Source organism: Penaeus japonicus, unplaced genomic scaffold (assembly GCF_977035675.1).
Source record: "Penaeus japonicus unplaced genomic scaffold, GWHDUDI00000001_assembly GWHDUDI00000010, whole genome shotgun sequence".
Taxonomy (NCBI): Eukaryota; Metazoa; Arthropoda; class Malacostraca; order Decapoda; family Penaeidae; genus Penaeus; species Penaeus japonicus.
In genome coordinates this window covers 15360027-15377526 of record NW_028234412.1, presented here as the reverse complement: position 1 = coordinate 15377526, position 17500 = coordinate 15360027, and the positions used below count along the sequence as shown (strand labels likewise).

The 17500-nt window shown below is 40.7% G+C and overlaps 1 protein-coding gene across 50 annotated transcripts in view; it reads left to right on the top strand.

Annotated features, from left to right (window-relative positions):
• LOC122248005 (MAP/microtubule affinity-regulating kinase 3) overlaps positions 1–17500 on the top strand; it is a 133932-nt gene that overhangs the window by 96740 nt on the left and 19692 nt on the right. For 38 of the 50 annotated variants that reach the window (XM_086540842.1, XM_086540821.1, XM_086540858.1 and 35 more), the window contains 9 exons: positions 7564–7617; positions 8366–8428; positions 8606–8728; positions 8966–9158; positions 9438–9658; positions 9874–10086; positions 10364–10550; positions 12411–12629; positions 16672–16846. In XM_086540842.1, the coding sequence (XP_086396968.1) occupies positions 7564–7617; positions 8366–8428; positions 8606–8728; positions 8966–9158; positions 9438–9658; positions 9874–10086; positions 10364–10550; positions 12411–12629; positions 16672–16846 (1448 nt within the window). The remainder of the gene's footprint in view (positions 1–7563; positions 7618–8365; positions 8429–8605; positions 8729–8965; positions 9159–9437; positions 9659–9873; positions 10087–10363; positions 10551–12410; positions 12630–16671; positions 16847–17500) is intronic. The other 12 variants (XM_086540852.1, XM_086540846.1, XM_086540823.1 and 9 more) reach the window with 1 other exon arrangement.

Here is a 17500-nt window from a genome sequence, read left to right as displayed (position 1 = left end):
GAAAGAAGGATCTTCTAATATTCGTTTCAACGAGAGAGAGTGGATGCGATCAAGTCAGGTTCAAGAGCGAGAGAGCCTGTTGGCATTTATTGTTTACTCGTTAGAGAAGGGAAACCATGAATGAGTGTGGAGGGACGGTCGGTCGTGAATGGGTGGCTTCACATACCTTTTTTGTGTGGCTACAGCCTTATGTTTTCTCGCAATTCAGCTGTAAAACTTTGATGAATGGACAGCTTCGCCAGCGACGTTTGGAGATTCTAGGAACTCGGAACATTTGCTAATATGTGTGTGTACTGTTGTGGGTAAGGAGCTTATGCATGGACGGAAGCTGGGAAAGTTGAGGTAACTCCTTGATGGAAGACGCTTGGGTTGTACGGAAATCGGATGTACATTTAACGTTTCTTCGCCTCTGCCCCTCTTTAAACTCCCCTTCCCTCTCTTCTGCTCACCCCTTCGTGCTCGGGCTTGGTCTACTTTCTCCTCCCCCGAGATGAATGAACAGCCCGAAACGTGTTGGTCGGGCTGGTTGGAGACGCAAGGCGGCCTCTCCATTTCATCGGATTCTTGCTCCCACTTGATTATTCTCCCCGATTCCTTCATTCCGCTTTTTGCTCTCTCTCTCTCTCTCTCTCTCTCTCTCTCTCTCTCTCTCTCTCTCTCTCTCTCTCTCTCTCTCTCTCTCTCTCTCTCTCTCTCTCTCTCTCTCTCTCTCTCTCATATATATATATATATATATATATATATATATATATATATATATATATATATATATATATTATATATATTATGTATATATTATATATTATATATATATATACACATATATACACACATATTTTTATCTTACCCAATCTCCCTCTCCCCCTCTCCTTTCTCTCTTGTTTTTCTTTCTCTTTTCCGACTCTCACAACACCCGGCTGTTGTTTGGATAATAAGTGTGGAGAGGTAGCACCTGGTAGAATTATCTGCAGAAATCTACTCCTTCCCTATTCCCTCCTTTACTCACTCATGCGCGCTCGCTTCCTCTCACTCACTGGCTCATTCGCGCACTTGCACACGCACACTCACACTCACTCTCACTCTCACTCTCACTCTCACTCTCACTCTCACTCTCACTCTTTCACTCTCTTTCTCTCACTCTTTCACTCTCTTTCTCTCACTCTTTCACTCTCTTTCTCTCACTCTTTCACTCTCTTTCTCTCTCTCTCTCTCTCTCTCTTCTCTTTCTTCTCTTTCTTCTCTTTCTTCTCTTTCTTCTCTTTCTTCTCTTTCTTCTCTTTCTTCTCTTTCTTCTCTCTCTTCTCTCTCTTCTCTCTCTCTCTCTCTCTCTCTCTCTCTCTCTCTCTCTCTCTCTCTCTCTCTCTCTCTCTCTCTCTCTCTCTCTCTCTCTCTCTCTCTCTTTGCGGAAATTCTCTGTGTTTAGGTTTCTGGGGCAGGTAGGTAGGTAGCACGAGGAAGCGCGTCCTGTGTTTCAATCTTCCCTCCCATTAGTGGCCATTGTCTACCACGTGAGGAGGGCAGGGCGACGTGAAAGCACGCTCTCCTCCTCCTCCTCCTCCTCCCCTCCTCCTCCTCCTCCTCCTCCTCCTCCTCCTCCTCCTCCTCCTCCTCCTCCTCCTCCTCCTCCTCCTCCTCCTCCTCCTCCTCCTCCTCCTCCTCCTCCTCCTCCTCCTCCTCCTCCTCCTCCTCCTCCTCCTCCTCCTCCTCCTCCTTCTTTTCGCTCTCACCCGCACCCACACCCGCACGTGTTATGTTCTGGGGGCGTAATTTCTCTCTCGCCCCGGGGCGTACGAGGGCGGGTCGTGGCGGAAGGGGCGTAGGTGGGGGTCCTTACGCCGTCTCAAGAAAGATTGCTGCTCTTCGGAGTGGTGGTGCGGGGTTGGCACTGGGTCACTCTTGTGTGTGAATTGCCGCGTTTGTTGTTTGTTTTGTTCGTCTGTCTGTCAGTTTGTCCGTCTGCATGTTTCCTTCGTTTCGTATATCTAATGTGTCATTGTGACGGTTTAGTTGTGTTTCGTATGGGAGAAGGAGAGTGAGTGTCTGCATGTTGGTGTTTCACGGCCGCATACCCGTTCTCGAGGATGTTTGTATAATAAGAGTAGCAGCCCACCCTGCAATGACACAGGTGTTCCTCGCCGGCAGAGCACCTGTTTGCGCCAGGTGTGCGTGCGACTACGATGCTGTCTCGCTCGGATGAGAGAGCGGATGTCCGATGGCGACTTTTATTCTATTGGCGAGGAATCTAGTTTTATCGTGTAGGGGATGGAAAGGGCGTGAAGATTTTTTTTTAGTAGATTAGAGCTGCGTCACAGAGGTTGGAGGAGAGGTTACGGGCGAACTCAGCAGGGAAAAGGGGAGGGGGGAGGTGGATCTGCGGTGGATGGTATGACCCGTGAACTCTGCCACTACTCCTGCTACTTCCTCCACCGCCGGTCGCGCCCTCTCCACACCCTATGCGCATAGTCGCAAACTCGTGCGTTCCTCTCGGCCTTTCCCGTTCATTTCGGAGAGGTTTCTAGTTTTCTAGTTTGGAGAAAAGATATCAATATGCTCTTCACTTCATTTAGGTTTTTAGTTTTCGAACTAAAGGTGAATATCAACATGGTCTCATATCTTTTGATCGACGTGTGATTGCATCGTTTTCATTACCAACACATCTAAAACTATGTCCATGTGAGGGCGAGTGGGTCTCCTGGCCATGGGGATCCCCCGGTCTTATTTTTATCTGAGATAAGCCTTGTATCAATAATGTGTCCATTGGAGAGGGATTTCATATTCTGCCGGGGGTATTTTGGGACGGACTCCTCGCTCGGATCAAATATGAACGCTAACCTTTAGTGCTTTTGTTGCTGTTCTCCAGTCCGTGTCTCGTCGTTCCTTTTCTCTCTTCTGTTTCTCTCCTCTCCTTTTAGCTACCGCCATTTAGTCTTGTTTGTGCTCTTGAGTTTCCATTTCTCTACCCCTGCTTGATCCTCCCGCCCCCTCCCCCCTCTCCAGCTCCCTTATTTCCTGAGACGCATTCATAGGCCTATCTGCATCCACCTGCGAGTGGACGTCGGTGTGAGAGCCGGATTCGGGTCTGTGGCCGCGTCGCCCCCTCCTTTTATCCGTTCCCGCCAATATTTGATGGTTTCGAGTATGATTAAAGGTCAGCCTCTCCGCCCCTCGTGTGTATCTGGGTGTCACTTTCTGTCGGTGGCGTTCCTCCTCCTGTGCAGATTCCTTGACCAGGCCACGGATGCCTCTCCCTTTCATATCTGTGTAGAATACGTACAAAGCCTTTCAAAGATTCGCTGCTAATGGCCTTGGATGTTATCGTGGCAGATTAAAAGAAAAGTAAACAATCAGTCCCTTTCAATCCTCGTCCGATAGATAACGTGAGTCCCCAAAAGCCCAAATACCAGATCTGGCCCAACTCCTGTGGCTGAAGGCAAGCGAAGTGAGGTTGTGTGTGTCGGCCCGCATTACATATTCGGACAGGGTCCAGGAGGCGGCCGAGGGGAAGCAGCCTAAAATACGTTTGCGTTGATCCATGCATACTGATAAATCCTTAATGCCAATTGCACAGCCTAACTCGCGCCGCGCTATGGCCTGTTGCTGGAGCGGAGGGGCATTCCCGGCGCCATTGCGGCGAAGGACGTGATTAGACGGGTTCACTGTGTCACCGGGCCAGAGCCCTTTGCCCGCCTCGGCGCCGGATCACATTTTGAAAAGTATTTCGCACGGCTGGCGATTTGGCTTACTCAGAGCCCCGTTTAATCTCCGCCTCCGGGAAAATCGATCGAGGGAAGCCCGGTGCTGTCGCCGCGGAGCCCATCCCGCGGATAAAATATTCGAGGGCTTGGAAATGTCAGGACGGCGCGGCGGTGAACCTGCTGGGCGGTTGCACTCTGGGAAATGGAGGCGCTCTTGCAACCCATTTATTTATTTAGACGATTCTTTATTTGCATGCATAAAGTCTCTCTCTCTCTCTCTCTCTCTCTCTCTCTCTCTCTCTCTCTCTCTCTCTCTCTCTCTCTCTCTCTCTCTCTCTCTCTCTCTCTCTCTCTCTCTCTCTCGCTATATATATATATATATATATATATATATATATATATATATATATATATATATATATATATATATATATATATATATATACATATACACACACACACACACACACACACACACACACACACACACACACACACACACACACACACACACACACACATATATATATATATATATATATATATATATATATATATATATATATATATATATATATATATATGAATTCTTATACTATTAAATGTCACCTTCAACAAACCATCAACAGTTCCCATTGATTAAGCTAACCTATGAAGCGTTATTAGATATTTCTGTTATGCTGCTGACATCAGTAGTAATTTCTGTGCAGTCCTGCGAGGTGCCGGGGCTTTGCTCTTCCCTTCGTCCTCTAGGGTACAGAGAGAGAGAGAGAGAGAGAGAGAGAGAGAGAGAGAGAGAGAGAGAGAGAGAGAGAGAGAGAGAGAGAGAGAGAGAGAGAGAGAGAGAGAGAGAGAGAGAGAGCGGAGACTTGCAGACGGTATTCCTCGTCACCGTTGATCAACACGGCGATATAGGCGGCTACTTCCAAGTCGGGCTTTTTATTTTTTTTTTTTTTTTTTATCCCTGTGCTCGATTGCTGATAACAAAAAGAAAAAACAACAATAATCAGATGAGATTAGAAAAATAAGAGAGGAGGTTCACTTTTTTAAAACTTATGTTGCAATAGTGGGTATCTCCTTTGATTTAATGGAAGAGACAAGAACAAATGGGTAATGATATTTAAAAAAAAATAGGGTATCGTCGTTAGAGGCTTAAGAAAGCAACTCCTTTCCCCCTGCATAACCACCTGCCGTGTTGCCATTGCACAGTTGGGCCTACGCGATGGCAACACATAAGAGACTCCGCGATCGAGAAGAGGGTGGGGGGGATACGGACGAATACCTATATATATAAATATTTATATTTTTTTTATTGTTTTCTTTTTTGTTGTGGCACCAGTAGCATTAAAGTGCAGTCTGTCTTGACGCTTTTGTTTTGTTTTCTTTCCTGGAGAAAGTGGGAGGTGGAGAGAGATCGCGGATGGGCGGGAACTCTTCCTGCCGGAAATATCTGCCATTGTTTAGTTTGGTAAGACGGTGGAGCCGAGGCCTCCGCTGATAGGGTATCCTTGCATTGGGGTCTGTATTAGCGTGAATGTAGGCGTGTATCTATGTATGTATGTATGTATGTACGTATGTACGTATGTACGTTTGTGTGCGTGTTCATTTGCTTTAGCGAAAGCCAGGTCGAGGAAGAGGGATCGAGGGAGCGCAGATAATGGTAACGAATTCTTCAGTCGTGACGTAATTCGCTTATCAGTGCATGCGTTCGTTAGTTAGACACGTGACTCGCGCGTGGTGATATCAGCCGGAGAGTAGACGGGCGTGGCCGGTTTGTGTTGCGTGGGCGGGAATGGCGGCTGGGCGGACGGGCGTAGACTTTGGCGGGAAATCGTATGCGACGGAATGGCGGGGGCGGCCTAGTAGGCTAGGGCTCGGGCGGCGTTGAGGAATGAGTGAGTGTGTGTGTGTCTGTCTGTGGTTGTTCTCATGCAACCGTTGTTAATAAAGCTGGAAGGATGTGGAGATAATGTTTTCTGGCTGTGGCCGGTGCTGACCGGTGCTGGCTTGTTTGAGGAGAGCGAGGGATGGTGAGTGTGTGGGGAGAGGGGGGCTTGTGCTGGTGTAGCCGGTTGGAAAGGGTGGCTGGGTGAAGTGTGGGCGTCCCCCTTCGGTGTGGCAATGGGCGAGGACAGCATCGCCCATGACACACAATGGTTCCCGGTTTGTCACGTTACGCCGCCATCTCGCTGTGCCACCCATCCCTCCCCTCTCTACCTCCTCTTTCACCATCATGTCGGCAAGAGAGCGTGGAATGCTACATGGTGCTGTGAGTCCCAACTCCCTTGCCTGGTGCCTGCGGTGCGATTCACTCTCGTCGCGGGTGCACATGTTCGTCTAACGGATGTTTACGTACACGAAACACCCTACACGGCACGCTGCTCGCCCTCCAATCTGCCTCGAGTATCGTTGGAAACTTAGCTGTATTAGCAATTACACAAATGGCATCCCTGGGAGATGTGTGTGTGTGTGTGTGTGTGTGTGTGTGTGTGTGTGTGTGTGTGTGTGTGTGTGTGTGTGTGTGTGTGTGTGTGTGTGTGTGTGTGTGTGTGTGTGTGTGTGTGTGTGTGTGTGTGTGTGTGTGTGTGTATGTGTGTGTGTGTGTGTATGTGTATGTATGTATTTATATGTATATGTATATGTATATATTGTGTGTATTTGTATTTGAGTGTTTGATTCTGCAGCCTTCCTTAACGCACGCACGCCATATTGGCGTACGCGTATGTGTGCCACCTTGGAGCCCGATCTTTGGCATGAGTGCACCACTTACCGTTTCTCGATTGGTCGGCCATCCTCTTCTCTGGCATGAGAATTACGACCTTAGCGAAAGGAAGTGTGTGTTGCCGGGGAGAATGGCGGCCGCCGGGCGTGATAACACCGCCTTGACATCCTATTTCCATAATCCGCACTAAAGCTTCCATAATTTACATGCATGCTAGCAGCGAAGGTAGCGGACGACCTTGTGAAGGCGAGAGAAGGATAGTGATAAGGATAATAGGATGTCGGCAAGGTTTCGCTCAGCTGTGAGAGGACGGGAGGGGAGAGGAGGGGGTTGTCAAGCAGGGTGGTGACTTGATGTCGAAAATTCATCTTTCTCTGGTTATCAGAATTATTCCTTAGCTCTCTCTACATGCGTTTGTGGATTTTGCTCTTCCACACATGAACATGGATTTCACTATGAGTATTCCTTTTTTTCAGGCAAGATATAAAAATAGATGAATCGATTGATGTAATTCAGTTGTATTTTCCCCCATTGCATCATGTATATTTAGCTAGTCAGCTTCTTTTGTGCTTTGAGTCTCCCCACGAATTATGGGCACCAGATGATTGACGCAGTTCCCAAGGCAAAATGTTGATGGATGTGACACTCTGAGTAATTGTTTGAGACAGAGGATGCCAACTCTGCCTATCTCGGCCTTGTGTCTATTTTCTTTTTGGTTTCCTGTCCTGCTTCCTAACCTCCCCCCCTTGCCCAAATTTTCTTTATTTCTGCCCCCCCCCCCCCTCTCTCTCTCTCTCTCTCTCTCTCTCTCTCTCTCTCTCTCTCTCTCTCTCTCTCTCTCTCTCTCTCTCTCTCTCTCTCTCTCTCCCTCTCCCTCTCCCTCTCCCTCTCCCTCTCCCTCTCCCTCCCTCTCCCCCCCTCCCTCCCCCTCTCCCTCTCCCTCCCTCCCTCCCTCCCTCCCTCCCTCCCCCCTCTTTCTCTCCCTCTTCTCTCCTTTCCCTTTCCCTTTCCTTTCCTTTATGAGGATTGTTTGTGGTTTTATCATTTATTTCCACAGCACAGGTAATAAGAATATAGATGTTTTTAATGATATGAATCTCAATATTATCATCACTGTTATTAATCTTACTTCTCCCTCTCTTCTAGGTGGCTATAAAAATTATAGACAAGACGCAACTTAATCCAGGGTCATTACAAAAGGTATGTAGATATTTTCCATTGTTTGTAAAAAAAAAATGAAACAAATAAATCATGAATAATTTGATGTTGAATTTTTATTTATTTTATTTTAATTGTTTCAGTTGAAGTTGAAGTTGTAATCTACAGTAACACTGTAACTGCTAATTTGCAAGTAAACCATTAAAGTATGAATGGGTGACTAAGCACCAATAACCAAGTATTTAATCTCATGTAAAGAGAAAGAATACAGATGAGCTAAGAATTTGACATTAGAAGCCTATCCTAACTTCAGTATGTGTTTGCTCTTTTTAAGATATTCTGTTTTTTAGCTTGAAAGCCTTTTTAACATGATATAAAGTGATTTGAAATGCTTATATTTCTGTATACCATGTCATGATCTATTCAAATAGATCAAAACGTGGTTGTAATCCGGAGTCCTCAGTTACAAACTTTTTTTTCTTCATTTTGTATTTAAATCTAAAGAAAAGCAAGTCTGATTTTCCTCAGTTTACTCTCAAGTGATACTGAGCAGTTGTTACCCTTCCGTTTTGCAGTTAAATGTTATTCAAGTTGATTTGCAGATGATACAAGCTATTCATACTAAAAGTTGGAAAAAGAATCTTAGCAGATTGATAGTCAATTGAATTAATTCAATTGAAAAAAATGTAAAGAGTTTATTTTGAAGATGTTTTTCCACAGGGGAGTTACTGAAATTTATTTAGAGATTCTCTTGCACTTTTGACCTTAATCAACTTATCTTGCTTTACAGCTGTTTCGTGAGGTCCGCATCATGAAGATCCTCGATCATCCAAACATTGTCAAACTCTTCCAAGTGCGTAACATTTTGTGACATTTTAAATTGCACAAAAGATATAAAGAAATGTGTATATGTTTTATTATGAGATATTACTTTCAACAGAAGTCATAAAGAAAGTTTCAATTCATTGTGTATTCTGTGCATATTGCCACTCTGGTTTCTCATTGCAATTTGACCAACCTTGTATTGCAGGTGATAGAAACAGAAAGAACTTTGTACCTGGTGATGGAGTATGCTAGTGGTGGGGAGGTATTCGACTACTTGGTCTTCCATGGCAGGATGAAGGAAAAGGAGGCTCGGGCAAAATTTAGACAGGTGGGTGAGGCATTTTGGACTGAACTGCAGTGTATCTTTTCTTGAAGGAATTGATATTAATTTCATCTACCCATCTATCTATCTATCTATTTATCTATGTGTATATGTAAATATATATTTCTGTTTATTTATGGTAGGAAAGGAAAAATGTGAAATTACAAGCATCTGATATTTAAATTAGGAAACTTTGCAAGATCATCACTTGATATATTGAAAGCCTTTTGTTTCTGTTTTCAGATTGTGTCAGCAGTACAATATTGCCACCAAAAGAAGATCATTCATAGGGATTTAAAAGCTGAAAATTTACTTTTAGATTCAGAAATGGTGATAAAAATAGCAGATTTTGGCTTCAGCAATGAATTTACGCCAGGAAATAAGTTAGATACTTTCTGTGGTAGTCCACCTTATGCTGCACCTGAACTTTTTCAAGGTATGTGTTTATTTTTCTAATTGTATCTTGATCTTGCAGGCCTTTTATGTCACAGAATTAATTTTTCTTAAAGCAAAAAAAAAAAAAAAAAAAAGAAATTGGTATCTCTTAAGATGAATGAAACACTGATAGATATAGAAAGCTCCAGTTTTAAATGAAAAATCTACCCACTAAAATGTTATTATATTTTACGACTAGAACAGATTTTGAGTATGTAAGGTATAAGAAATCTCAACATACACCCTAACACTAACTTTGGCCCTCCCATGTCAATTACAGGGAAAAAGTATGATGGCCCCGAGGTAGATGTGTGGTCTTTGGGGGTCATCCTCTACACCTTAGTTTCCGGCTCACTACCTTTTGATGGGTCTAACTTAAAAGAACTTAGAGAACGGGTACTAAGGGGGAAATATCGTATACCTTTCTACATGTCCACTGACTGCGAGAATCTGCTCAAGAAGTTCCTGGTACTCAATCCAGCACGTAGGGCATCTCTAGAGGTATGTTTGCGAATTCTGGATCACCGAGTCCTAGCTTGTGATCGTGAAATTCATAAGGTTGTCATCGACTACTCAACTGGATCTTTTGTCTTTTGGCGAAAAGGAAAAAAAATTGTATTTTGGATAAATCTTGCATAGATGGAAAGTAAAGGAGAAGGAACTGGATTTTATCATTATCACTATTATTATTATTATGATTATTATGTTCTTTTCAGACAATAATGAAGGATAGATGGATGAACATTGGTTATGAAGATGATGAACTAAAGCCATATGTGGAACCAACCATAGACCTTGATGACATTAAACGAATTGAGATTCTCAGTGAAATGGGTTATTCTCGAGCCGAAATAGAAGACAGTTTGAAGAGTCAGAAGTATGATGATGTATATGCTACCTACCTACTCCTTGGGCGGAGATCTTCGGACGTAAGTTTGTTTATTTGTCTCTCTGTTTTATCATCAAGTTAGGTCACATATTGGTGTACATTATCGGTTGAGAGATTTAGATTTATTTTCTTATGTTGATTATATTAACTTAATTCATATTTTTCATGATCGATGATTGAAACTACTTTATAATGTACTTTTGCAAATTGTGTAAATATCATTCATATTTTAGATTTTGTTTTTACAATAACATAGACAGTAACCAAAATATAAGAAATAAAAAGGAGAGAAAGAAAAGAAAATGTTTCATTTATAGCTTGAGAGTGACGGTTCCCGGTCAGGAAGCTCACTTTCCCTTCGCAACACCTGCTTAACGCCGCGAGGGCAGGAGTCTAGTGGAGCTGCCCAATCTCCCTCGCACTCCCACCGGGGAGTTCACCGCTCAGTCTCTGCCACCAACTCCAAGCCCTCTCGCAGAGCATCCTCCGGTGGGGAGACCATTCGTGAGTTGAAAACACGGGCATCACAGTGGCTCTCACCCCCCCAACCCCCTCCTCTTCTTCCCTCTCCTTCTCCTCCTTCGCCTATCTATCCCCTTCCCCTTCCCCTCCCCCCCTCTTGCTCTCTTAGTCGTCTTGTGTCTTCTCTATCCATCTTACCATCCTTGTTTCCCTTTTGTGTGTATCCTCCCACTTGCACTGCCTAACAACCTTGATATCTCTCTAGATGTTAGTGCTTTAATCATTTGTTTGTCCTTTATTACTTAAAGGATTATTAGTACACCTGCAGCATGTAATGTGTGTGCATACACTTATGTACACATACATGTATATGGGTACAGTCATATACACTTGCAGATGTTTGTATACACTTATGTACTCACATGAATACACTTTTATATAGTCAAGAAATTTTCTTTGACATGATTAGTATTATCATCATTATTCCAGTTTTGTTCTTTTATTTCATGAGATACTTTTTATTATAATTTAATTATTTTAATTAAAGATAATGTATACCATCCAGCATTCATTTCTCTGTTGAGTCACATAAATGAATTGTATACAGATATGTATACCCACAGATTCAAACACACATTTATGATTTCTTGATTTTCTCACATTTTTCTCAAATTCTTTTGATTTAACCACAATTGACTAATTCCAAATATTAGATGTCTTGCGTTGTGACTTTCCTCCTCCCCATCTTTTCAATTTCCATCTTCCACCCCACCCCCATTCCCTCCCCTCCCCTCCCATACCCAATTCCCATTCCACTGGCCTGCACACGCTTTATGCTCGGCCTCCTCTGCATGGGAAGCTAGGATAGATTACTGGTAACAACACTCACCCAGCACAACTGCCCACCTGGAATGCTGGACACCTCATTGAGACTTTCAAAAAAAAAAAAAGAAAAAAAGAAAAAAAAGGGGCTTGTATACCTTGACTTTGATTGTGCATAGATGTTCAACTCTAGGCAGGCTTTGGTTTAAAGACTTGTGACATTTGAAGAAAGATTGATTACTTGTGATTATTTGCATTCAGTGTTTTAGTATATTATGAAATGATGATTATTCATGCAGGAATTGTTTTGATTTGTATTTATTTTCTTTATCTTTTTCTTTTTGTTCTTGTATATGATTACTAATTGCAGTGCCAAAATCTCTTCTTCTCAGCTTAATCCTTCTCTAGATGGTATTTAGTGAGGGATTTCTTATTAACTAATGATTTTCATTTATATATTGCAATCTTCAGTCCCTCAGTAATTACTGTTCAAAAAAAATCTTTTCAAATATACAAATGTTCCAAAGTCCAAACAGCAGCAGAAAAATAGATATAACATTAGATTGTACTAGTCATAAGTGTGGCTCATGCTTGATTGTAGAAGTATGATTAAACAGCATTGATTGTTAGAACAGCTAAATATGTCCCCCTTAAATAATATACTCTGCTAATATGCTTGGTGATGGATTAGCCAAAATGCTTGCCTGTCTGAAGCGCTGTAACCAGAGCCCAAGATGTCCGATGTTTTAAGCTCTTAAGATTAAAAAAAGAAAGAGAAGAAAAGAGATGTTAAAGATTGAGATAGCATTTTAAAATATGTATTTATATGTAATAATTTATGTAAAGATACCATGTCTCTGAGTTAGCCATTGAAGCTAGGATGTATGTTAATACAGACTTGGCAGGCATCACTTCAGGGGGGGGAGAGAGAAAGAGAGAAAAAGGAGTTATTGATAGGTCCTAGCAGTCTTACTGTTCTTACTACTACTACTCCTACTACTCCTACTACTACTACACTTGTGCTGCCTTCGAGCTCACACCAACACATATCACTCATGACACCAAACTCCAACCTGGCAGGGGGTGGAGGCACAACTCCAGTCTCTACTAATGCACACAACCATGCGGGCACCAACAACTTCCGGCGGCAGAACACGGTTGATACTGCAACCATCAAGGAGAACACTGCTCGTCTGGCTCAGGGGGGCGTCCCCACCACCTCAGCCTCACGCTCGGCAGCACTCAAGAACCAAAATATCACAGCCCTTGATCCCTCAGGGGCACCCGGCAAAGCTGGAGGTATCATGGATGCTTATTTCATTTTTATTTGATCCTTTATTTTTTGTGTTATATCCAACTTTTGTTTGTTTTTTTATTTCTACTTTTTATTGGTTTCTATGTTGGTGGATGTGTGTGCATTTTTATTCAACTGTTTTGTTTATTTTTAGCATGCGAATGAATGAGAGTGAGTGAGTGAGGAAGTTGAGTGAATGAGTGAGAGTAACCGATTGTTTATTGAGTGTGTGTACATAGGAGAAAGTGAGTGAATGAATAAATGTGAATGAAAGTGTGTTTGTGGAAGCAAAAGTATGTGATTTACAGACTTAGAGAAGACACTAATCACAATAGTGCATCTGTGTGTAGATGTGCTTGTCTCCATGTATTTTTTTTTTCTTCTTCTTTTCTTTTTAATGTGATCTGTTGTTTGATTTTTGGTGTATCTGGACTTTGTATAAAAGATGTCTTCTACAAAAAATCCATTTTATTCAGATGTGAAAAATATAAGGCTTGCCTTTATTTTGATTTGTTTTGTGTTCTCTTTTATTTTTGTTGGTTGGCCTCTTTGTGCATGTTCCACCTATTTTTTTTTAATAGATTACCCAGGAAATTATCTGTATTTTTATATGTAAAGGTATATATGAATCAGCATTTTTTCAGATGACAAATCACAAAAAGCAAAGAAAAAATATGCCCTGCATATTCTGCAGAATACGAGTTACCATAAGAGACATTGTTTTGATATACCCAAGCTGCTTATAGGTTCTATATATGGATATTCCAATTTCTCTTACCATTGTGAGGGTATATTTTACCTTGTATTTGAGATTTAAAGGGTTGACAAAAACTTCTAACCTGTTAGGAACAGCAAATGATGGTGGTGGATAGATAGATCCTGCATGTAGGTCTTTATCATAGGATAAAAAAGTAAACAATTTTGCACAGAATGTACTTAGGGTATGGTTGTACACAAAGTACATCATCTTTTATTATAGAGAAAGATCTTTAGTTTCTGTTTTTGTTTGATAAAGTTATGGATGATTACACATATGCAAATGAGATATTTAAAGAATGTGCTTATTCTTTCTCCAGAAAAATACTTATTAATAACACATTGTGGTAGCTCATAAAGTCATAGGCAAAGAGGAAAAGATGGTTGTTAGGATCCTTATTCATATCAAAGTAGTAGTATCAGTTATTGAATGCCTGATATATAAAACAATTTTTTTAAAGTAGGGGAAACACACCTTTGAAGAACTTGTACTAGGATATTAGTGTGGTATACCTTTCCATGAATTATGAATGGCTCTTGGGTACAATATGCACAAGAATGAATGTATCCACTTTGTTGTTCTAGTTCTTCATTTACACACTTTTGAATCTTGTGTGATAAGTGTTGTGAAAAAACTGAGTTGTTGAATGGTGAATGGAAGGCCTAGTAGGTAAAAATTCTGTTTTACTGAGTTTGTAGTGATATTAGCTGATATCCTTTTTAAGAGATTTTGAAAAATTTGTATGCATGATATGTCCAGCTGATTGTTCACTGAACTTTTAAGAAATCAACCAGAAATGTATGAGACATGTCTATTTAAAGTCACAGGTTAACCACTTGTATTGAGTACTGAGGCTCCTGGTTGACAGGCTTCCACAGAACACACTTCATTTTTCATAACTGTTCTTATGACATTGGTTGTAACTGAACTATGGAACTGCACACTAGAAATATAGGACTAGGACTAAAAGAATCACTAGATAGTTTTGATGGGAAAAATTTTGTATTATTAGTTAACAGTATTTTTATATATTATTTTCCTAATTTTAAATCTGTGTGAGCAGTTGTAGATACCCTAAGCAAGGAAGGTGAGCTCTAAGCAGTCCTGATGATAGAAACCTTATATTTTTTTATGCTGAAAAGTTCACCCAGGCCTAGAATTGGCTCCATTATGAAAGATCTGTGAATAAATTTACAATCTCACACATGCCTATTACAGTTGTTTATGCATATTCAATCTTAATAGGATTTTTAGATTTTATTTAGGAGTAAGACAAGTTGGTGTTTTTTTCTGTCACTGTAAGCCTTCATTAAAAAATAATATCAGAGCATCATATTTTCAACTGTACTTGCCAAATGCAGCCGAATCTGACAGTTTTATATTTAGAATTTACTTAATTGTACTTGAAAGAGGTAAAAGGCTCTTTTCTTTTCAATTTCAACATAAAATTAGAGGGTATTCTTCATAGCTGTAGATACACTTTCAAGCAAGCATTATATGCTTCACATGTTCAGTTATAGCATGTCTTTGCATGTGGCTATTGCTGCAGTGGATGGGAAACAAAGTAGTAATGGGATAGTGCATTACAATTTAATGTATGTGTCTGTGTTTTTGTTTGAATGTGTGTGTTTTTTGTTTTTATGTGTGTGTTTTTGTTTGTTCATTGAGTGTGAGTATATGTGTGTGTGTGAGTATATGTGTGTGAGTGTGAGTATATGTGTGTGAGTGTGAGTATATATGTGTGTGTGTGTGTTTGTGTGTAAATGTGTGTGTGTGTGTGTGTATGTGTAAATATATGTGTGTGTGTGTGTGTGTGTGTGTGTGTGTATATAAATGTGAGTGAGTGTAAATGTGAGTGAGTGTGAGTGTGAGTGTGAGTGTGAGTGTGAGTGTGAGTGTGAGTGTGAGTGTGAGTGTGAGTGTGTGTGTGTGTGTGTGTGTGTGTGTGTGAGAGAGAGAGAGAGAGAGAGAGAGAGAGAGAGAGAGAGAGAGAGAGAGAGAGAGGAGAGAGAGAGAGAGAATAGGAATATGTTTGAGTTGAGGAACTGTATAAGGTGCTTGGTTATCATGTAAGAGGCGTTTAGTCAACTATACGTTTTAGTTATTTTAAGATGGTTAATAATATTGATAATATTAACAAATTTAAAAAACAACAAAATAGATCTGACACTTAGATTGCAAATTCAATTCAGAAATTTAGAATGTATTTGTTATTCAAAACCGTTTGGCCTTCGTTTAGCCATGGTATTGAATAACAATTTTAAAAAGTTGGTAGTGTCTAGATGTAATTAACATTCATAGTCTCACCCTATTTGCAAGGCTGGGTCCTCAAGGTACAAGTAAGAAAGCTGATCCATAAGTTCAGTTTTTTTTTCTCTCTCTCTCAGAGTTAACCATATGATACAAGATACAGATACTATAGGACTTGATCAGTGTAGTATTTGACTCTAGGTTTGTTTGTGTTTCTGTGTTGATCCAGATGGATGTAACTGTCAGTGTGTATGTACCACTCTATTTGCATATATGATCAGTACATTTGGGAATGTCTCTACACAGTATATGATAAGTGTTTTAATTATATACACATGCTTGGGAACACAGGTACACTTAAAATATTCAGTGACATTCACATGCAGAAAAAAAAACATACAGTGAAGCTATGAGTTAGAACATAGGTTTAAAGATTAACAAATCTGATAAAATGAATTGTTACATGCTGGCATCATGATCTGATTTTAAATGTCTGTATATGCTTGATTTTGCATCAGCAGGCACAACACAGAAGGGAATGGAAATATGCAGAGTCATTGGCTTGGTTTGATTTTAAACTCTTAGCAATGTGATGCATTGTCAGATCATGTATGTGGTAATAGCATGGAGTTACTGTATCACTTGATATATAGAATAGTGTAATAGGTATGTACATATGAAGCAAATAACTGTGTTCTGATATCCACCTTACTCTCGTTATATGAAGGATGGAATTAATTCTCATTTTCACAATTGTCTCTTTTTTTTTTTTTTTTTTTTTTTTTGTTCTCTCCACTTTGGTATTCTGCTCTTTTCTTCTCTTGTAGTCTTTCAACTGACCTCTATGATTTTGTCTAGTAATCAAAATCAGTCAATTTAGAATATAAAATGTGGATTTAATGGGAAATACAGTTATTTCTAAGTATGTGTGTCAGGTTTTGAAATCATTACAGGTCTTTGAGGAATAAAGGGAGAAAGAGGCATGGCAGTATATAACACTAATGTATTTCATGTTTTTTGCATTTTCCTTTGGCCAACAGGTGCAGGTGCAGCAACCAGTCCTGGTGTAGGGAAGTCTCGGGTACAGAAGAGTAACACCATGACCAATAGAACCATAGGTAGTGGCTCAGCACGACGCTCAACGTACTCCTATGATGCCAATAAGGCCTCCTCAACAGAAAAGACAAACATAACAAACGTTCCAGATTCTGCTAGGTATGTACTCTAAGATACTTTTTTGTATATAAATATATAACTTTGCAGTGTGTCCCATTGAATTTATTCAACTAAAGAGAAAAAATTGTTTTATTGATTTCATATTCAGCATTGTCCACAAAATTTAACAAGAATTGATCTGGATAATGACAGACATATGCTAGAAAAGATGGGACTCACTTGAAACTTGTCTTGAATTTGGATGTTACTCTGCCCTGGTCTTTAGTGGGGATGTGGGGGTTCCTTCAGCACCAATGCTTATGACCTATATCCCATGCTGGCTTTGAGACTGTGATTGTCTTGCTATACCAGGCTGTCAGTTGTGAAATTCTGTCTGTGGTGTGCTGTATGAGATGAGTGTGAGCTTGGTACACTAGCATTTTTGGAGGGCCTTGTTGTTAACATACTTTGGAATAGAATAACCAGGTCCATTCATATTTATATGTTTCATAATCAGGTGTTAAATAAATGAATGGGAAAATTTGATGTACCTGTAGAAAGTGTGAATACTAGCATACATTTTTTCATTGACAATAGCCTGTCTGAGGGGAAAGTAATCCAAGCTCATACTAAAGAAGGCTTTTCCAAGTAATATTCTGTGTTCAGATCTCATATATTGCACTGTGGTAGAAAAGCAAGATGGCCTGATGTAAT